The following is a 21,487-nucleotide window of genomic DNA, read 5'->3' as shown; positions in this document are numbered from 1 at the left end:
TACCCTTTTCCAGATAGTCGATGAGGATTATTCCTTGCGAATCCCAAAAGACAGTCGCCATAATCTTTCCGGCCGAAGGCTTTTTGGCGCAGATTCCCCCTTGGTAACCCATTGTTTAGATTGTTCTTTGGTCTCAGGATTGTAGTGATGTATCCATGTTTCATGCACAGTGACGAAACGACGCTTAAAGTCCTGCGGATTCTTCTGGAACAGCTGCAAACCGTCCTTGCAACACTTAACACGATTTCGTTTTTGGTCAAGCGTGAGCAATCGCGGCACCCATCTTGCGGATAGCTTTGTCATGTCCAAATGTTGATGCAAAATATTATGTTCATTCGAGATGCCCACAGCACTAGCAATCTCACGCGCCTTCACTCTTCTGTCATCTATCACCATATCATGGATTTTATCAATGATTTCTGGAGTAGTAACCTCAACAGGGCGTCCAGAACGTTCAGCGTCACTTGTGCCCATATGGCCACTCCGAAAATTTTGAAACCACTTATAAACTGTTCTAATCGAAGGTGCAGAGTCACCATAATGTTTATCAAGCTTCTCTTTAGTCTCCTGAGGCGTTTTGCCTTTCATAAAGTAGTGTTTAATCAACACACGAAATTCTTTTTCGTCCATTTTTTGAAAATCACTCGACTTCCTCGATTCAAACGAATGCCAAACACAAAGAAATAGACCGATCTGGCTGAAACTTGGTGTGTGTTCTTCCAAGAGATGCTGCTAACTAAACATAACCTCGATACGCGCCAGTGGTGCTATCTCTCTGACTTTGCACGGACTTTTCAAACGACCCTCGTATTCTAAACAAACATTAAAATCAACGATGCATATATCGTATTATTATTATTATTGAATAATGTATTTTATGTTATTGTGTAATTCGTTTTTCTGTTTATTAATTTTTTTTTTTTTTAATTAAGGCGCGTCAATATTTGGAGTCTCGGACAATGCTCTCTCGAAAAGACTATCCTGACCATCAAGTTGAGAGAAAACTAAGGACAGCCAGATGGATTTGAAACCGGGATCTCCTCGAGGGAGTCCAGTGCACTATGTAGGTAATTCGTTCCCTAAGGATTTATTTTTATGTATTTCTAATTTTTGTTTTTATATATTTATTTGTTTTTTAACTTTAGGCGCGTCAACTTGTAAGGTTTGTAAGGTCCAGTACGCCTGGAGCCTGTTTTAGCAAACTGCCAACCTTCGGACGTTGTCTTCTCATTACAGGCAAACAATGTCGTATCTCTAAGTAGTGAAGGCTCCTTAAAGAAATTCCAGGCCACTGCATTTGTACTGACCAATCAGCTAAACCCTTCGCTCCTAAAGTATTTTACTGGTCTTGCAAAATAAACCAGTAGTTCTTCATTTTGATGTCCTAGGGCCGTGCTTCCTTAACTTTTTGCGGCCGTGACCCCTTTTTTTTAATTTTTTGGAATCTCTCAAAAGCCTTTCAAAATATTTGACGATTTCATTTGAGTGGGGTAGGGATGCTTCATTTCAAAATGCTTTTTTTAATTTTGGAGGGGCTTCATGCTTCTACTAGCCAAAGTTTCGTTGCAGATTAAACAAAGCGGTTGCTGTTTATCGTAATAATTATCAAACGTAAACCCGTATTCCAGGAATGATTCAATGTATGTTCTTGTTTTTGGACGAATCTGGCTCTTTTCTTTTATTTTCGACTTCTCTTCTGATGTACTCGAAGCCACTTTGGTTTCTTCTTTTACGAATTCACATTTCTTAGCTTGATTTAGCTTCTTTACCCATTTTAGAGAACAAATTCAATTAAAATAAATCGTAAATAAGTTTTAAGGATGTTTTTAATTTGTATGAAACGTAGAACATTATAGCCACCAACAGTTACCATATGTATTTGAAAGATTAACGGACACTGTGCAATTGGGCAAAATCTAAACTCCATTGAATAGTGTACTGTCAAAGAATAACAAACTAATACTTCATTTACATGATCTGTTAGGATCACTACAACATATGTATATCCCCACTGCTTGCTGAACGTTCACGAGTTACTGAAGAAACCAAAAAAACTTACTTTTTTTCCTATTTACTTGTTACTAAAATGTTAATAAGTAAATTAATTTATCTGTTCACAAGACCCATAGTTTAAGAAGCATTTGTGCTAGGGTATGTGTGATAAATCTTAAGGCAAACCCTTAAAAATATACTAGATTTCATTAATTTTATGTCATTCTTTATTATACTAATATTTTACGATTTAGTAACCCTTTGAATAACACCCATACACATCGTGTAACCTCCTCACTCAGTCAGCAAGTGTAGTGCGAGACGGAAAAATCAGTGGAGGTGAATTCTCTACACCCAAACTGATTTATCTACCTCTGATGAGGAATGAAAATACGAAATAGGCCAGAGCTACTATAAAAACAATGGCGTGCTACGAGGACAAAATCAGCGATATAAACCTTACAGTTTAATCGCTGAAAATTGCATAAATGGGTTCTTGGGTTGAATAATGGGACCAGTCTATTTTGGTCCTTCATTCTTTTTGAAGAAAAAAAAAGATCAAAATATTTTGTGGTCCATTTGGGGCGTCCCAATCGGAAATGTTACTTTCTTTCTTTTAATAACTTTGCCAGAGACTAGAACGTAATAAGCAACAAGTGTTGTTTTGGTATTTGTTGATTGACTGGCTGTCCTGATTTTAGAAGCTCCCAAGTTTGATTGGTATTTCAAAATTTAATTATAGAAAGTTAAAATACGCTCAGAGAAAGTAACCAATTTTACAATAAAATAACTTTCAGAAAAGAACAGTTTATTTTTTTTGCAGTTAGGATATTTATGGAGCGGCATTTATGAGTAGACGGTTATAAAATTGCTGTAGATTATTTTTACTTTCTTTTACTCATAAAAAAAAGGAAGTTTCGATTGTGTAGATATTTTAGAATTTGAAATTTGCACAGGAAGTAAGTACATGAATCGTATTTCAGCAGGAAGAAGCTGTTTTTGTTTGTGTGTACATGAACTTCAGACAAGAGGAGGGTTGAAAACCTCTAAATAGAGGGTAGCGCCCTCTTCAAAATGGCCGCAGGAAGTTCTTCGATGACTGACCACATTTTTTTCTGTCTCTCACTCACTTCTCTTTCCTTCCCTAAATTACGGTGATCAAATTCAATTAATTTCAAATAAATTATTATTTAATAGTAAATAAATTGATGTGTTTCATAATTTGCCAAAGCCACAACGTGATTTGTGTTTATGGTTTGGCTTAACCAGAGCTCTTTCGTAAATATATACTATTTTTATTTTGGCCTGTCATTTGTTTAATTGATGGACTATTTGTTGAAATTGATTTTGAGGTTATCTAACTTCCATTTAATAATACCTTTGGTTGGGTGAGCAATGTACGTCCTATTCTTACCCTCCATTCTTATGACTTCATTAATGAAATTGGAGCTGAAAGATTTTTTGGAGACTGGAAAAAAAACTCTTCTCTATTCTTCTGGTTCCGGTGTCAGATCGGAAGTGGGGTAATTCAGGTAATTAAGAGATTAGGGTTGCCCTTTGAGGCACCATTTCGTGTGGTCTTCCAAGAGTGAATGGTTTGCAATTATTAATCCCATGCTCAGTGAGTTTATTACACCAACGTAAAGTGCTTTGAAGCTTTGTCCAAGAATGGAAGTGAGACGTTGCTGGTACTTTCAGAGCCTATTATCTTTTTTTTGGATCATCTCTTCTATCATAAGGGTTCTTTCTTATTCGCCGTTTTGAGGTTACTAGGACAGTTGAAGAAAAACCCATCATTCTTTGATGAAAAACGGTTAGGAGGATCCCTTGTTGGGAAGAGGAGAGATCTAATGAAGATGCTGTATACAGTCCAACACCAACTTAGAATGGACTTGGTTGGAACTGATAAACTTAATTGCCGTCCGGACATCAAAGTAAATAACTGTCAGAGGTACAAACCCTTTTAGCAGTGAATAACCAATTGGGTTATTTGATTACCAATTTCTGGTGGTACAAACTTGTAAACAAACTAAAATACACAAGTGGTCTCATACAATACCATCAATTCATCGGAGTATATACCCTAAACCCTATTCACTTTGTTAAAACTTAAACTGTATAGGGTTTTTATAAACATACGAACAAATTGTATCTGTAAATAAAATGGCAAAGGAAATAAGGAAAGCCACAAAAAAATGAAAGAATTACAGCGAACCAGTTCGGTAAACTTGACCTGATGAAGCCGTCTACGATGTCAAGGTGCCTATGTGAAGGTCAGGTTTACGCATTCTTACGTTTGGACGTTGAACTAGACATTCCAAACCTTGAATGTGAATGGAAGAAGTTCTAGTTTTAGTAGCAGGCACCAGAGTGCAGAACTGTTTAACGGCAGGTTGTTGCGCTTTTGCTTTGTTGGTTTGCCTTTATTACAAAGTTGAAGGCGTTTTATTTTTTGCATCTTATCTCTCTGGTTTTCATTAATTTTTAATTTTTTTTTTCGTTACGTGAGATTAGTTTTTAAAGTTTAATGCAGATAAAAAAATTACCTATGTTTTGTTATAGTTTATGATAGTTAAAAACAATAATGCTGGTACTTATTGAATTCTGCATTTTGAGTATATGAATTCAATAGTCTTAAGCAAAACTTATTCTTCTATAGTACACCGCAACAAATAAGTAATGAAATGTACTTCCGACAGCTGCTTTTTCGTTTGATTTGCTCCAAGTTTTGCGGTGGTTTTATTTAATTTTTGTGTCGTTTTTATAACCCAACAATCTGCTGAAGAGGCTGCTTCTATTTGCTCTATAAATGGCGGTGTAATCACAGGTGCGTGTGGAGGCGGATCCAGCTCTAGGTTTGCTCTCTGACCGAAATAGCGCTCAGATATAGCTACGTCCAGCATTTACAAAAACCCGTATATCGGGTCAGGGAGGTTTGGAAAAGTAGACAGTTAAGATAGTTGTAACAGGATAAGAAGGGCTGCTTTAGGGTAGAAGACTTGAGATGTTCTAGGAATAATGCAAAGTACAGTATACTCAGGAAGATGGCCATACTAAGACTGATCTAGTTGTTAAATTCGTCTATCGGCTGATAAGTCACAAGGGATTAACTAGGTTCAAAGATGTCCTTTTCTTCGGGAGCGAAATGGATTTTACAAGCTGTCAAGTTCTATGAAGTCAACTCAAAGATGTGTGAGACTGCTTAGAAACCCTGGTTACCAAAACAAGATACTTTCTTGATCTGTTGATCTTATTTCATTTTTTTATAATTAAAAATGCATTCTATTGTGTAGAAATGATTCTAACTTTTGGTAATTTGGTGATAAAAATGAATATGTCTTGTTGAATCGGTACGATTGTTTCGTTTTGGTTACAATAGCAAAGGCGCGACCGAAGTTTCGCTCATAATCTATCAGTACAAGCGTCATTTCTTTTTCTTTTATTTTATTATTTATTTATTTGGGTTTCGAGTTTCATTAAAACTCCCATATTTGCTTCACCGCATAAACAAAACTCAATCAAGAGGGCACCGTCAACGGCAGCCATTACAGCCATGTGATAGTATAACAACAAGAGAGTATAACCTATACATGGACCATATTTCACTTATTTGTGTTATCAATCAGCCATTGTAAATACGTCTGTGCAGAAGTGTTTAGTAAATATTTAAAAAAAAATGCAGTTCTATTAAATTCTTCTAACAAACTATTTGAAAGTTCAAAACATTTAATGAGATAAAACATCCGGTGATGGACAGTTTTGTTTTGTAACGAGTGAACAATGTCCGGGTGAGTGTTTGTAACAGTTTTTGGTTTTCCTAAAGAATGGAGACCATTATTTTCTTTTTTTAATTGAGGCCCAACTTTGCACAGATAGATGTGGCCAAACGTGCTCAATCTATAAGCCACAAAAGATAAAATTCCAGTTCTTTTAGAGTCACAAGATACGAACACAATATTTACGCATATTAAGTATTATTTTCCTTATTCCTTAAAACACACTTTTACCAATATTAATGGTTTTTTTGAAATTGTTTTAGGAATCGGTTTTAAACCAGTGGCCAGTAAATGAGCTCTAAGGGTCAGAACAGTACCAAGTAGCCGTGACTGATGCTGGGTCATGAGAATTGCTGGCACACAAATGCATCGATCTTACAAAAACTTCATTAAAAATAAATAAACTACAAATTCACAATCATATTTTGGTGCTAAAATTGAGGTAAGTGGCAGGATTACGATATTTTGTTGTTTCTAGGATTTGTTGTTAAAGCTCGATTAATTATTCGAAAAGTGAAATTCTTTTGCTTTGAATTCTTTTAATATTTTATTATATTTTAATAAAAATTAATAAATATTAAATTGTTAACTGAGTTCATTTTGCAACGTTCACAATTTTAAAATGTCCTCCACATTTGGAATTACAAAATTTAACCACAATCTAAAACGCCTGTAAACGTTCCAATTAATTTAATTCAACATCAAAATAATGAAAAATACATTATTTAAATTAAATTATGATGAAGTTATTGTATGTAATTTTTCTGGTATATTTCTGAAAATAACCTTAAGTAAGTCGAAAACTTGGCAATAAGTTATGGAATATAAAGTAAGACTTATAATGTTGGCAGTAATTTCTCCTATCAGAGACAATCTTATCCTTCTATATCAAACTGCTAATTGGGAAATTTGTTGATATTGTTTGATTTTCTTGAATGCGACAGTAGCAACGTGATTGTTGATTAACATTCAAGGTTCTTGCAGAATCTTTCTCCAAAGTATTAATTTAAGATGGAATATTTCTCATTTTTGATCAAGCTCTTCACTAGCCAGCCGTCAGACCTAGGCCCTTTTAGGGAGACTGTGTTCTCGCACAGAAGATCCCTTCACTCTGGTTAAAATGGAAAAAATGTGATCCTTATCAGTGAACTATATGAAACGCCCATAGTACAAGAAAGTGCCTTGCATATATTGATGGTATTAGGATAAATTCAGCGTGCAGTAAGTATCCCATCTTGTTAGCCATCTGTTTAAGTTTACACTGAATACCTGTTTCAAACAGTAAATTGCAAAGTAGCTAAGTCATAGGTTGCCTTAAGTAATGTTTAAGTAGTTAACTTGAAATATATATTCTAGAATGCAACTTTTTTTTTTTTTTTGTAGCCTACTCAAATTGTAGGTCACTAGTCCAAAAACATCTCCAGCACAAGATCAACTCTCTCGACTCTTGTCTATCCGGTCCGCGGATGTGTTCCTGTGTACCGTTCTTTGAGAAGAAGGTCTTTCACCACACCTCCTCCATAAACCTCCTTCGTTATTATACACGGTCATATTTCTCTCTCTTATGTGCATTTCAACAAAAATTTAAAAAAATAATAATTTCACCATTTTATCTAAAGTCCTTTTTCATAGATGTCTCATTGTGGCACCATTTAAAAGACAATCTGGGTGGCACAGGCTCCTCCCTTTCACACTCTGCACTTCCTTCCTTTCTTTTTTTCTAATTTATCGCCGCTTACTACCTGCCCTTGTCTATAATTAAGAAGCCATTGGTGACACAATTTTCACTTCTCTTTCAAGAACCGGATATTCAATGAATCTATTTCCTGCTTGTTCCAATTTCCATTACTGTGCTAGCTAAATTACTTCTTTTCATGCATAAAATATTCAAAATTAAAATCTATTGCTTGAATAATTACGTCATTTAAATTAAAAATACATTACTTTTACTTCCGGTACTTTGAAATCTGATAATCCTAATTATCTGTAGAAAACAATTTTTAACCCAAATTGCAAATTTATAATAAAATTTCTGGGTTAAAGCAATCTCTCCTCTTTCTGGCTGCATTGAAAACTTTTCCACATCATCTGAGCTTGTCGGTGCTTCTTGCACCTTGTTTGGATTCCGATTGGAGCAAGAAGGATCTAAAAAAAAAAGATCTAGCCAAAAGGAACCCCCCCAAAAAAAAAGAATTTTAACCTTTGAAGGTCACTAAATTGGGCGAATCCAGAATTTTGCGCTAACTGGGATCATTCCTAGATACTAGTACAGGATGGGACAAAAGGTATGAACCGGTTTTAAAGGGATGTAAAACAAAAACAATTCAACTTACAGAATTTATGTTTATATTGTTTAATTCAGTACAGAATCTAGTTTTTTACATTAAGTTTGAAAGATGATATCACGTAGGTGGCGGCCGCCAGCCGCGATGCACTCTTGAAGGCGAATTCTGAAGTTTTCAACCGCTCTTCTGCACATTTCGATGGGTATTGCCGTAACTTCCTCTCTGATTCTGTCCTTTATGGGGGGGGTCCATAAAGGAAAAAGTTTATAAACATTGTCCACATACCCAGGAAGAACTTAAGGACAGAATCAGTGAGGAAGTTACGGCAATACCCATCGAAATGTGCAGAAGAGCGGTTGAAAACTTCAGAATTCGCCTTCAAGAGTGCATCGCGGCTGACGGCCGCCACCTACGTAATATCATCTTTCAAACTTAATGTAAAAAACTAGATTCTGTACTGAATTAAATAATATAAACATAATTTCTGTAAGTTGAATTGTTTTTATTTTACATCCTTTAAAACCGGTTCATACCTTTTGTCCCATCCTGTAGTTCCTATTTTAGGAACAGAGAAACAAATGGCGGAAAAGCAAATTCAACAGTTACTTATTGGCAGCAGGATTTTTGAAATAATTATATATTTTTTTAAATTTTATTAATATTTTATTTCAATTAAATACAAAATCTTTTATTTTTTAAATATTTAAGTATTTATAATTGATGATTTTTATTTCTTTGGTTGTTCAATGAACACGTCATAAGTACAAAAAAAAAGAATTATGACGTCTTAAATGGAAATATCTTCTTTTTTTAATTTAAATGAGCAACATATTTAATAAAGATTAAATGAATTAAATTAATTTTTTTTAAATTTAACAACAAAAAAACAATAAATAATTTAAATAAATAAACAATTTAGTCAAATAGACAAATTTTTTTTGTTTTCCTTTGTACACATTCATTTATATATAACATTGCATTTAATTAAAAAAATAAATATTAAAAAAAAAAATAACCTCTAAACATAAAGTAAAGTTGATTACCAGGTACTCCCTGAGTATGGTATGTTTTGATTATCAAGTCCTGTCTGCTCTGTTCGTCGTTTGTGACTTCCGTTTGTTCTTGTAGGGTGACTTAAGTTTGTTCGTTACGTGTTCCGTTTCAGTCGCAAGTCAATATAGTCAAAAGTGGGTCAAATTGTCATTTTATTTATTTATTTTTTTAATAAATAGACTAGTTAAAAGCTTCTGTTTTTTTTTTTTTTTGACAATTGTGTCTCAAGTCTTAGTTACCGTAATCAAAGCATAATTCTTTTTAAGTAAAGAATGGGTGGGGGCGGTCTGTAAAAAGTTCGTAATTGAAGTCTTGTAGGAGAATGGAGTTTTAAAGAAGGGTTCTATTTACAATTGTTCACGAGTTTACTTCTCCCAAAGAGATCTCGCTAAAATTACATCTTCTTCTCATGGTCTCGAACTTCCGGTTCTGTAATTTAAAAAAAAAAAAATTACTTAAAACAAAAGAAATTAATAAAATTATTTTGGATAAAAAATTAAAATTGACATATTTTAGAGTTCTTAAACAAGGGAGCTCTTTGGCGGTCCAGCAATGGGTGATTCCATTCATTCGGACCACTGGCGAAGACTTGACTGCAGTTCCAGCCGGCAAGGGTACTCGGAACTTCTGCGCTGAAGAGGTAGTGACCAGGGTCTGCCTGAGGTGATTTTTTTTCTTATTAATTGGCCTCTGTTGGTTTAGCGGAATGACGTATTTTCTTAGTCTGCCAGTAACTGTTGCTAGTCTTGAACTAGTTGGGATAGTTTTTGTTCTAGTTTCTGGGTAAACTGTGAAAGGAGACGCAATGCCTCCTTAAAATTACTGTGAAATAATATACACTTTGTGCCTCTTGTATCTAGAGGATTTGAAACGCAAAATCCACTGGTGCAGAAACCCTGGGTCTTCCAAAAGAAAAGTGTTTTTCTTCTAGTCACTGAAGTGGATAGCACAATTAGCTTCTTTTGGCTGCAAGACTGCAAAAATATAGTGAACTGAGTTATCTCTTCCCTCCCCTCACTCTCAGAGAGCTGTTTTTGGTCAAAATCCATCAATCTTTTATCTCCCTTAATTAAGATACTTCTTAATTGAAGTGTCTTCCTGGTAAATTCGATTGAATTCGAAGGGGATTCTCAGGAGAATTTAGTGCAACTTTCGGATCTACTAAAGAGCAAAGGCAAGTATCTTATCACCGGATGTACACCTAGTAATGTTTACCTCATCATGTTTCAGAGCCCTCAAATGCCACGACTACCTGCACAAGCGTCTGTCTGTAAAACATCAGAGAGGAAGTAGAAGCGAACAAAAGAAGACCATTCTCGCAATATTGGGTGTTTAATGGCTGAACTGCTTCAACAGCCGGTTCCATAGGAGACAACAAAATTGTCATAAATGTAAGTTTAGTTTTTATTTAACTTCTAACGCTGAAAACTTAATTTCTCAAGTGAAAATTATTAGAAACAGCGCGAACTAAGACCGGAACACCGTTAATTTTGTGTTCGTATTAAGAGATTTTTACTGTTTAGTTACAATTAAAGATGTGGTCTGAAGCTCATGTTGCTTTCTCTTGCTATGATTCTAAGTTGCTTGAAAGTAGAGCCGCTTGAGATCAATAGTTTTCTTCAATAACTCTTCTTAAACTCAAGAATATTCAAGAAAGGAATTCCCAACTAAAGCGACACTTTTAGAGGTTTGAATGTGAAAACTATGGCACTAATCGTTCATAGTTCCGGTCAGACGATATTCTTTTAAACTCCTTAATGTTCGCAATTCTATCGTATCTCTAATAAGCGCGGAAATGCCTTTTAAAAAAAAATACGGTACTCTACCTACCGCCCAAATCCCCAAATAGGTTTCGCTAGTTTTTTCTTTCAGCGTCCAGGTTTTGAAACTTATAAGACGATTAGATTTCTTAAAGGTAATTTACAAAATCTTTTTAAATAGCGACTAGATCAATTAGCTGCATCAATGCTTCAAAATTATAGTTAGTCGATGATTACATTGTTCAGTGAATTTTAATCTTGTTTTCACTGTGTTCGCTGCTTCTGCAAGACCTCCTTGATGATTTGTCATGATTCACGATATGTTGTTCTTTTTTTTTTCTAATAATATTCAATTTTAATATTAATAATTAGGAAAAATCTGTTAAGAGTCGTAATTCTTTATAACATACAGGAAGTTAGTTATAAATAAGATCGTCACAGTTATTCTTTTAAAAAAACAAAAAGTTTTTATAATTCATCCCAGTTCTTATAAGAAAGTTATGTGGCAATAAAAAGGCTGCATCTTAACTATTAATAAATAAATGTCTTGTTTATAAAATTACCAATTAAAAAAGAAGACATATTTATTAAGATATGTGCAGCCATAAATTCTATTCACTGTACGCCTGTGGTGGTAGAAACCGCTCGGTGCAAAAACCTGCCTTAACCAAGGTGAAGGTAAATTGCTTTTCAGACGTTTATATTTAAATGTAGAAACGAAAGAGTGAATTCTGCAGGAATATAGTTAACTCACGATATTATATACTGCAATGGGGAACTGGGCATCATTTTTCGTAAGTGCAGGCATAACGGAGCATATGTGCGATTTATAAATACATAAAGGTAACTTTATTTATTTAAAAAAAAAGTTTTATTAAAAAAAAAGCTCGTTTTTAAAACTAGGCTTTTCTAAATCCAATCCTATTCTCTAAATACTAGCGCGACATTAAGTGCTTACAGTTCGAAGATGAATGGTTCTATAAGTTTGGAATGGCTAAAAAGGGAATTGGAGAGGGTGGATAAACCAGTTCCAGATGCTGTACTCTTTGAAGAAAAGCCTAGATCCACGGACGGCTACCAATTTATTTAGGCGGCTGAAGAATTAACACAATCAGCTTCGCGTATACTGACAGATGGTCTTAACTGACCATCAGGTTCTATAAATTCTGCTCAAGACTAGTTTATAAATTGCTTAAGACAATTTAAATTGCGCAGAGTTCATTTGGCTGAGACTTTTTTTTACTTAGGTCACGATCACTTAACTTCATTTAGTTGGAGCCATAAAGTTATTGGTGTTCTTTTAGGCTGGAAACATAGTGGAGCGGCGAGCAAAGCGGCGCTGATAGCGAAGAGCGAAGCGGCAAAAACAAAAACTAGAAATAGATAGAGTTGCTCTATCTTCGCTTTGCTCGCCACTATGCGCGGTCCCGTATGTTAACTTGTGTTTGATTTCGCCGCTTCGCTCTTCGCTATCAGCGCCGCTTTGCTCGCCGCTCCACTATGTTTCCAGCCTTATTGGCAGCGGAATAGTCATCAGAGAAGCAAGAGTTGCTTTGTTCAGTATCAGAATTCTCTTTGTACTTCTTGGATCGATCATTCATTTATACAAGTAAAATGTACCAAATTGAATGTTGTACCATCGTTAACAACATGATCAACCCTCTTCCGCAACAAGTACGCGGTTTTAGAGAAAGTAAACAAGGAGACAATAAAACCCTGACTTCCTTCTTTTTTAGAACTCAATAAAACGAAAAAAAAGAAAAGGTCCTCTCTAACAAGATAGTTCCATTAGTTACAAGGAAAGCTAACTCTCAAAAATCAGGTGTGTGTGTTTGGATAGAGAAAGCAAATGAAATTTATAGCCTTCTAATATGGGGGTCAAGTTTAGAAAGACAAAAAAAAAGGAAAAAAAAAGAAAGCCTGTCATGCGGTGGTCACCGTACGCACTAATACAAACACACATCAAATATATAAATCCTTGTTGAGTTTGTTATTGATTAAAAGATTTTACTTTTTTTTCTTTTTTTGTACAAAACTACTTTTTAGAAAGTTAAAAAAAAAAGCTGACAGAAGAGATAGTATGTCTTTCAATCCGGTTTTCATCATAAACCGGCTTTTTATTCTAGATTTTATTAGAGAGAGAAATACAGGCGATACAAGGACTGAATCAATAATTGAGGATCTAGTGAATGCGTGGTAGTTGTTAACCGCATCATTCATTTTTTTTAAAGATATATATTACAGCCTACTTAAGAATATATTAAAGTCATCATTTTTGATTAACACTTTTTAATAACAAGGCGGTCCCAATAACAAGCGGAGGCACACTGACCCGCATTCTACTAAATGAGGTCTTTGAAATAATAAAAACTTTATATTATACAGAAGCTGTTAGACTGAATGCTGTATTTATTAGAATGAAAAAAAAAAACTCGTGATACACTTTCTCCTTCTTCCGTTTTATTTTTTGTTGTGAATTGATTGATTTATTAATTGATTGCAGATAGGCAAGCTGAGCGGTCTGTTGGAAATGCCGAAATAACAACGTACACAATGAATTAAGTAAAGATGTTTGCTAGTCGTGATGCTCAATGGAGATGATGAGGATATAACTAGCTGATTCGGCCCCACAAGGAGAAAGAGTGAAGTCATAATTTAAGATTAAGACTTATCTTCTTTATATGGCATGAAGTACCGGACAGGAACAGGATTAAGCAGCCTAGCGTCTCCTTGCAGTAGGAGGGAATTCAGGGAGTAAATTCCATTGCAAGGAATGAAGGAACTGCTACACTCTGCTGGTTGGAATATGAAGTAGAAGATTAAAGGAAATCTCCTGGATAAGCCTGGTTAATTTTCCGAGGGAGAGATCTTCCAACGAAGACTTTCCTTCATGACAATCTACAGATCTATCCTTACAGGACCTGCTCTGCAAAGGGTGTAGACAATGAGGATTCTGTGGGGCTAAGATTTCTCTTAGGGCCATTTGGAGATTTGCTTCACCGAGGCGTATAACAGCCTTTTAGCTGCAAGAACCAAGTACAGTCGAGGAAACGCGACTGTTGTATTTAAAGAAAAGAAAGAAAATGGACGTTTATTTCTACTTAACAGCAAAAAAGAAAAAGGTAATTGCGCTAAAAGGTCGAACATTTTATGAGCATAAATGTTAGATAAAGATGGAGGAAGGTTGATATAAAAGTGAACAGCATTAATGTAATAACTTACATTAAGTTCGTTCTGTATGGTTAGCGCAACATAAATTTGTTTTATTCATTTTTTTTTATGTAATGAATTACTCGTTTGCAATTTACACTTTTATTTTTCTTTATCTTATTAAAAAAAAAGGAAAAAAAATAATGTGTCTTTGTTTTTTGGGGGGGTATAGGAAGGAGATTTTCCGGAGCAGGAGACCAGCCTTCTACAGCAAGAAGAGATCAAAGTAGCGTGGAATTAGTTCACATGAAGCAGACTCTTGGGCAGCCTTTGATTAAAGAATAGGGAATCTGGCCAGAGAAAGATCTGTAAGTTGGCCATTTTATTTTTTATAAAATCCTCGGATTAAATTAATGAATCGAAATAACCTCTGAACATCCTGGCCAGAATAGGTGAATCGCTGTAAACATCTTGTGCTGGATTGCTTAGGGTTTCTTGGTTGAGACAAGTATGCCTTATGAAGGCTTTTTCGTAGTTACGGCGATTTGTTTGGTCCTACATAAATAATCACTTCAGAAAGCCACTTTAAAACTTGCTTTATTTGAGCTGAGGAGGTTAAGAAAGGTTTTTTTTATGGTAGCTGTTTGACCTACGTAATAATCTTAGCCTGGAAATCTGATCTAGTTCTTGTTAATTTTTCCCCCAAATATTTTGCATTGCTACGCAATTGAATATTAATATTCAAAACACAGGGCTTTGGGCCTTCTTCAATGTTTCCAATTTCCCTGAATATTCTACAAGCGATCCTCCTGAATTCAATTCAAGGGCCGTTCAGTCAATAATGAAGGAATTAAGAACTAAGAATACCTTCTTGTTCCAAGTTCACAATAAACCATTTCCCATTTACTTTGTTACCAGCTTGAAGGCATCAATAGTACTTCTCTGAGGTGCCGAACTTTAAACCATACAATCAATTCCCTTTGCTTATGATTAGTACCTAGTATTAGTAGTCCCGAGTGTTACTTCAGTAAGCCTTGAAGTGTTAACTTATTAGTAGCTTCGAGTTTCTCACCCATTAGTTCTGCGCAGCCAAGCTGTAGCAGCCAGTTCAAGGCCAAGCGATCTCAATAACATTCTTTCTTTGTGCTATGGAATACCCGGGTACCCAGAATTTGAACGGAGAAAGAAAGTAGAGCAGTATTTCCTCAGTCAAGCAGTAAATACTTAGTCCTCTAACGTCCAGTCTTTTGAATCTGATTATTCTTCTGAGTCCTGCAGTATTGAGTTCAATGAAACTCGAACACAATTCTCGAGATCCCCTTGACGACCGCAGGATAACCCAGATGAAAAGAAGAGTCTTATTTCGAGTTAACAGGATTGCCAAAACGTCTCATATAACTATTGAATAAAGAAGGAACTAAAAAGCAAGTTCTTCTAAAAGATAGTTCTTCTTTCTTCATCTCATGTTATATAACCATTCATTTTCAAACTCAGAGCTTGTTACGGGTATTTCCGTTGAAGATTAGACATGCGATTGCAACACTCTATTTAACCAGCAGCAAAATAAATAAATAGTCTGTTTAGAGTAGAGGTATTAAACGTAAAAAAATAATAATTAAAAACAATTAAGTGTGATAGCACTGATAAAATAATAATACGATTTGTGGTCACGTATTATGCCACTTCCTTTGATAATGACCTAATGACCAAAACCAGTCAAAATTTTTCAAATTTCTTAATGGTGGGACCAATGTTCGTTGAAGTCTTGTTTTAATTGAAATCTCTTAATTTTTGTATTTTACTGCGGATATCTCAGAAACTAATATAGTCGCTCAAAACTCATTTCTTTACTACTGTCGCTTTTGGGGCAAGTATTTGGGGGCATCTGGATTCAGAGCCCCTCCCCCTTAAGTCAAACTAAACTATTCAAGTGAATTAGTTAAACTGGAATCGTTGGAGTCATTTTTGAGAAAATTGTCTTAGTAAAGGGGGACTCTTTTGATTGCCAGATTTTGATCAAAATCTAATTGTCTCCAGATTTCGTTTGAGATCATAAAAGAACTGCCAAGCTACTGCGGTCATTTTGTAGGATTCCCATATATTCTTCAGGAAACTAAGACTGAACCATATAGATATATTTAGGCTTAAAAACTTTTCAGACAGTTATGTCTGGCGAAGAGTTAGAGTCATCCAGACGGTGAACAGTCTTTAACAAAAAAACTACCTCCCTCGTGACTGCGTTAGTTATGCATACATTTATATTCACTAACAAGCTTCAAAGCCCTGGAAGTCGAAAGTCAAAATAATCAGAAGCCTATTTTTCGATCTCAGGTAAACTCAATTCCCAAGCTCTCGGGAGATAAGTATATACCCACGATTACAAGCCTCCACTTAGAAGAAATGCTGAACCGCTAAACAGCTGTATCCTTCGGGAACCAAAAAGATTACAATTGCTCCGTTTAGTGTTTGCTTGAAAAAACAAGAAGTTTGAGAGTACCAAAATATTTGCGTACAACTATTTCTGCAGGTCATATTGGATCTTATAAAAATTTTTGAGTGTTAATTTAAGTATCTTTTGTGACCTGAAAGGCTAGAGTACCCTCTAGGTGGCCAAATTTCTTGAAGAATTGGCTAGGCCTTGAATCAGGGCTACGTTGAATATCTCGCCGACCCAGTCTGGTGAAAGAAAGAAGGGGTTTATCCTACCATACCTATTCTAGGTCGGCACAATAAACCTTGACTGTAAATACTTAAAAAAGGAGGCGCAATCCGGGACTAATTAAATCTATTCCTTTTATTGCATTCAAGAGAAATTCACTAATTTCCAAACATTAATATAGATAATAAAAACTGAAACTGCCTATCGTTTAATACTTAGAAGCAATCACGAAAAATAATTGAGGATATTAACTACCGTTTTACGAACGTTCTAAAGTAGAAAATTATCTTAAGAAAGGGAAGATAAGCAAAGAAACACAAGTACTATAAAAAAAAAAGCAACTTTTTACAGTGAAACGGAAGTACCTAGTTTCCAATAGTAGCTATTAATGCTTAATATTTCTAAGCACTTTTTAAAAGTGATTTCTGTTCGAGTAAAACTTGCAAATTCAAAATGAATATCCAATTTTTTCAGGCAGTCTTTACGTTCAAAATTACGAGCCACCGAACATTTTTAATTTTTAGGTTGTGTGATTGTTTAATACGAGTATTTTTTTTTTTTAATTTTATGGAATTTAAGAAAAACAGAAATGTGTAAATCATAATTTTTTACATATTAGAGTAGCAGTAGGCAGTTGGCAACTCTGTCAGCAGATGTTAGACAATTGTAACCTCCCGTTCATAATTCAACATATCTGCTGGATATCATCTCTTTTGTAGTAAGTACTGTGATTATTTAGTGATGATTGGCGAATTTTAACAAATTGTATCTTTTCATGAAACCGTCAGATCTTAGTTGGAAATATTATTTAGTTATTTCGAAGTGTTGATTTGTATTTAACCTGTACTAACTTTATTTTCTCAACATTTAAGCATTTTTTTTGTTTCACAGAAAAAAGGAATGAAGATCAGTTTTGGGAACGACTGGCGTTTACCCTTAAAATGAAAACTCTAGTTGCGGATTTGATGGTGCCAGTGGCTGTACAAATCTCGAATAGTGTTTGCCTAACTATACTTCGTAATAGAGTGAGCTTCGCCTAATTTTAAAGAGAGTAAAATTCAACGTTAAAAAAGAGGTTCGTCAATTAAATTGTGTTAATTATAGTAATAGAAAGTCGTGTTCAATTTAGAGTTTTGCTCTTTTAAGTTTTACACTTCTCTTCCGCTGTAATTTAAATATAAAGTACTAACATATCTCCATCTAAAGATCAAACCGCTAGGGGGTCAACGAAATTAAAACATTTATAGTTAACTACGTATTTTCGATTATTTGGATGTGGACTGACAACTTCATGATATAGTTCTGCCGTCATGCTAGCCCTGTCTTATTTTCAAATCTTATCAGTTTTGAATTTTCATTCGAAGTGATTGAATCGTTAGGTTTTCTGTACAGAACTTGGACTTACATTTAGAAATGAGTTGTCAGATTCCTCAAATAGACGGAGTGGGTTCAACCAGTTTCCCAAAATTAGATTTATTTTCTTTAATTTTGGCACTGTTAAGAATCTTTTTACATCGAGTATCTGTTCAGTGAAGATTTTTTACTCTAAAATAGAAACTTAGGCCTACTGGGAAATTGCTCAGTAAGATTCGTTTTAATTTTTATACTTCTATTCCTGTTAAAACTTAACTTAAAGGTGTTATTGGGAAATCTAAGTTAGATTTTAAAAAAATTTTCTTTCTTGAAAATTCGTAGAGTGCAGACGTTTTTTTGGGAAAGAAGTCGTATGTTTTCCCTTATTTCCTGTTGCCAATTTGATCTTCTTTGATAGGTGTTAAATAGGTATACCCAAATTGGAATGCTCACATACTCACTTCATCTCAATTTAGGGTCACCAATTTTCTTTTTTGGTGCTTGCACATCTTGCAGAATATTATCATTTAATAAAAAAAAAAAAAAAAAAAAAAACTTATTTTACCAAGAATTAAGAAATCACCTGGAGATTATCTACCTGGAGGCGGGTTTCTGTCCAGAATATGCCAGAGTATGAGCCACATTGCCTGAATAGGCTCCATGAGAGTCATGTCCACCACCTCCGTAGCTGTCCCAGCCTCCAGAACTGTAGCCGCCGCCGCCACCGCCACCACCGCCTCCGTAGGATGGTCCTGCCCAGCCGTGCGATACTTCATGCACCTGGAATAGAAATTAGCGTCAAGGTGTATCAAAACGAATCAACTTTTGACGCAGAACCCTCTTTAAAACAAAAAAAAATGTGCTACAGTTACCTCATGATGTGGCATATGATGATGGTGTGATAATAATTTTTTAATGGCAATAAAACCGGAAATGGCAAGAGCTACGAGTGCCGATAACAGTGCTTTCTTGGCGATTAAAGCTATGACGAAAAAGCTAAGCACTAGGAAACCTCCAAGTTTCATTTTCAAGCCAATAAGCAGAGGTAAGAGAGCTTTCAGGATCTTCTTCTTTTTGCCTCTTCCTGAAAATTTTCAAACAAAAGCAATTTTTAATGTTTAGTAGTTTTTCTGGATAGGGAAAGCTTTGGAAAAAAAATAACCTTGTTTTGAAATTAATTTTATGTAAATACCTTCATTTAGGAAATTGGTGACTCCTTCTTTAACCTCATTAGGGATTGATTCGGAAACACTTCTGGCTGCAGCAGCGACGTCCGAAACGATTGGCGATAGATTCCAGGTTAGACTTCTTTCATCCAAAAGTCTTGCTACCCGACTGATTGCATATTTTTCCAGTGCATCTTCACGTTTTTCCACGTCTTTGGCTGTGTTCATTTCATCTTCTACGACACCATCTTCTTTTAGATTTCTAGCCGCTTCTTCTTGATTTAAATCTCTTTTAGTCAAAGCTAAACCTCCGAATAATTCAATTTTTTCTTGATCAAAGAAATTTTTCGCTTTTCTATATAATTCTAATTGGATGCATGATATGGAATCTTTATCTAAACAGTCTTCAATTTCCGCTGATATTTGTAACGTTGAAGTTGTTAATAATGTTAACACAATTAGATACTTCATGGTTAAGTCCCTTAGAGAAAAGGGAGGTCGCTTTTTAAAACAAACTTTAAAAAAAGTAAAAAACTTCAACAATTAAAAACAAAACCAAAAAAAAAACTATAAAACACAACGTCGTCAATGAAAACCAGCAAACAGTTGTCGAGCCGTAGTCCTAAGTGAGTGCTTATATATGTGGACTTGCCCCCACCTGTTGTGCGAAGGTGTTGCTCTTGAACCGTCCCGCTTAGGTGCAGGTTCCCCCCACATACTGACGAGCCACCTCAGCTTGTTACCCTCACTTACATACGAGCACATACACTCCAAATGCACCACTCCCGGGTAGGCCCGTAATACTCTGTTGCCAATATCAGGGTCAGTCACTTTAATCTGGTGATTTTCATATAAGTAAATCATATGTTTATGGACGAACATGAATTTGTTTTCTTAGAATTTTGGTTCTCCTAATGCATATGTTTTTCCAAAGGTGGTAATAACATCTGTGTAATCAGGAGTAATTTCTTTCCAATTGCCACGTGTTTTTTGTTTACTTTTTTAAGTGATCTGTTTATTTTTAAAATATACCAAAAGAATGAACGGAACTTTAGGCCTACTTTAGGCTATTGCCTAACGTCTAGCCCGTGTATCTAGTTTTCAGTTCATCTATTAATAAACAACTCTGTCAAAAACAAATATTTAGATATTTTAAAAGAGAGCAGTGTAAAATACTTTTTTTTTAATTCTTTAAACGATACTAATTTATTTATTAATTTTGGAGATCACATAATTCATCTTTCTAAATCATCCTCCTTCGTCACTGATAAGGGAGAGACCACAAGCTAGCTTGGCCTGGGTAGAGCATGCAGTCCAAAATAGCTTGATCGTGTTTGTCTAAATGAATTAAAAAGCCTAGCAACTCGAAGACGAGTACTGCAGAGGAATATTGCAATAATCTTTTTATAGGTATGTGCGGTATAAAACCCTTATACGACTATATTACTCCGGACACTTTTATTGTGGTCAGCGCGATTCAAATTGAAAAATCGTAGAAATGTTTCGGGTATCTGGAGAGTTGGGATGCGACAAAGTTCAAAGTTTTGGACCAGATTCAGTCAAAAGGTTATAATCTTCTCCCATCTTACTTGCACTCATCTTCTTTAAAAGATCTTCGCCAACAGACGTTGGAGAAGTCGTAAAATAATTCCTTCCAGTAATACCGGAATCAATTCTGAGAAAAAAATAAAATTATATAATAATATATTATACAAAAAATAAATATTAAATAATTTATTTTACATACACAAAATAATAAAGGAAATACATAAGCCAAAGTAATAATTTGTCGTTTTTTTTTTAAATTATATTATATCGTAAAACTTTGCAATAAAATAAAGAATGTCTGGATGGCCTAAATTTTTCTTTTTAATGCAATAAATATAAATTACTTTCTTTTTTATGTCTCGATGTTGGGGTCAGTAAGTATTATTTCTGCGGCAGTTTGCATTGCTTACATTTTTGGTTGAAAGTGTTCGGGTGAGAATTTAATTAATCTGTTTCCTTGCCACAAAGTTGGGATTCTTTAAGGCATTACCATTCTTAAATTGGTCAGTATATTGAAACAAAGATAAACTTGCTTGTGATTGCATCGTGCACCTGGCTTGTCCATGGTGGCACCATGGTACTCGAGCGGTTAGAGACGCGGCTAAAATATATTGTTGGTTCGATTCCTGAGTATTCTCTCTCTCTCTCTCAAGACTTTTTAAGTTTAAGCTAAGAGAAAGGATGGCCAGGAGTGTTTTAAAGTTGAAAGACATCACAATCGATCTACTGGATCTTGGCTTATAGA

At 35.0% G+C, this 21,487-nt stretch overlaps 2 protein-coding genes across 24 annotated transcripts in view; one reads left to right on the top strand and one right to left on the bottom strand.

Annotated features, from left to right (window-relative positions):
- Positions 1-21,487, top strand: part of LOC141446838 (uncharacterized) — a 366,903-nt gene that overhangs the window by 302,276 nt on the left and 43,140 nt on the right. For 17 of the 22 annotated variants that reach the window (XM_074113692.1, XM_074113691.1, XM_074113696.1 and 14 more), the window contains exons 8-15: positions 933-1,063; positions 6,032-6,210; positions 6,807-6,989; positions 9,623-9,769; positions 10,337-10,497; positions 13,370-13,988; positions 14,249-14,384; positions 17,567-17,750. The gene's annotated coding sequence lies outside the window, so the exon portion shown is untranslated. Of the gene's footprint in view, positions 1-932; positions 1,064-5,547; positions 5,781-6,031; positions 6,211-6,806; positions 6,990-9,622; positions 9,770-10,336; positions 10,498-12,251; positions 12,689-13,369; positions 13,989-14,248; positions 14,385-17,294; positions 17,394-17,566; positions 17,751-21,487 lie in introns of those variants that run through there. The other 5 variants (XM_074113676.1, XM_074113681.1, XM_074113677.1 and 2 more) reach the window with 5 other exon arrangements.
- Osi6 (DUF1676 domain-containing protein Osi6) lies at positions 8,970-20,101 on the bottom strand. 2 transcript variants are annotated; one of them, XM_074113668.1, is made up of 4 exons: positions 19,221-20,101; positions 18,901-19,112; positions 18,612-18,808; positions 8,970-9,535 (listed from the first exon to the last, which is right to left on the bottom strand). In XM_074113668.1, the coding sequence occupies exons 1-3, from the start codon at positions 19,663-19,665 to the stop codon at positions 18,623-18,625; spliced, it is 843 nt and encodes a 280-aa protein (XP_073969769.1). In that variant the 5' UTR covers positions 19,666-20,101; the 3' UTR covers positions 8,970-9,535; positions 18,612-18,622. The 2 variants fall into 2 exon arrangements, with proteins under 2 accessions (XP_073969769.1, XP_073969768.1); XM_074113667.1 differs by having other exon boundaries at positions 18,627-18,808.

The sequence above is a fragment of the Rhodnius prolixus genome, unplaced genomic scaffold, assembly GCF_049639745.1.
Source record: "Rhodnius prolixus isolate KJV_2025 unplaced genomic scaffold, Rpr scaffold_7, whole genome shotgun sequence".
Taxonomy (NCBI): Eukaryota; Metazoa; Arthropoda; class Insecta; order Hemiptera; family Reduviidae; genus Rhodnius; species Rhodnius prolixus.
The sequence above is the reverse complement of the archived record's forward strand: the minus strand, read 5'-3'. Positions and strand labels throughout refer to the sequence as shown.

Coding starts and splice junctions, on each gene's coding strand:
- Osi6 (XM_074113667.1), bottom strand. CDS start 19,665: ATGAAGTATCTAATTGTGTTAACATTATTAACAACTTCAACGTTACAA. Junction 18,809..18,900: donor ATCATATGCCACATCATGAG/GTAACTGTAGCA, acceptor TTTCTATTCCAG/GTGCATGAAGTATCGCACGG. Junction 9,536..18,626: donor GGACAGAAACCCGCCTCCAG/GTAGATAATCTC, acceptor TTTAAATTACAG/AACCGGAAGTTCGAGACCAT.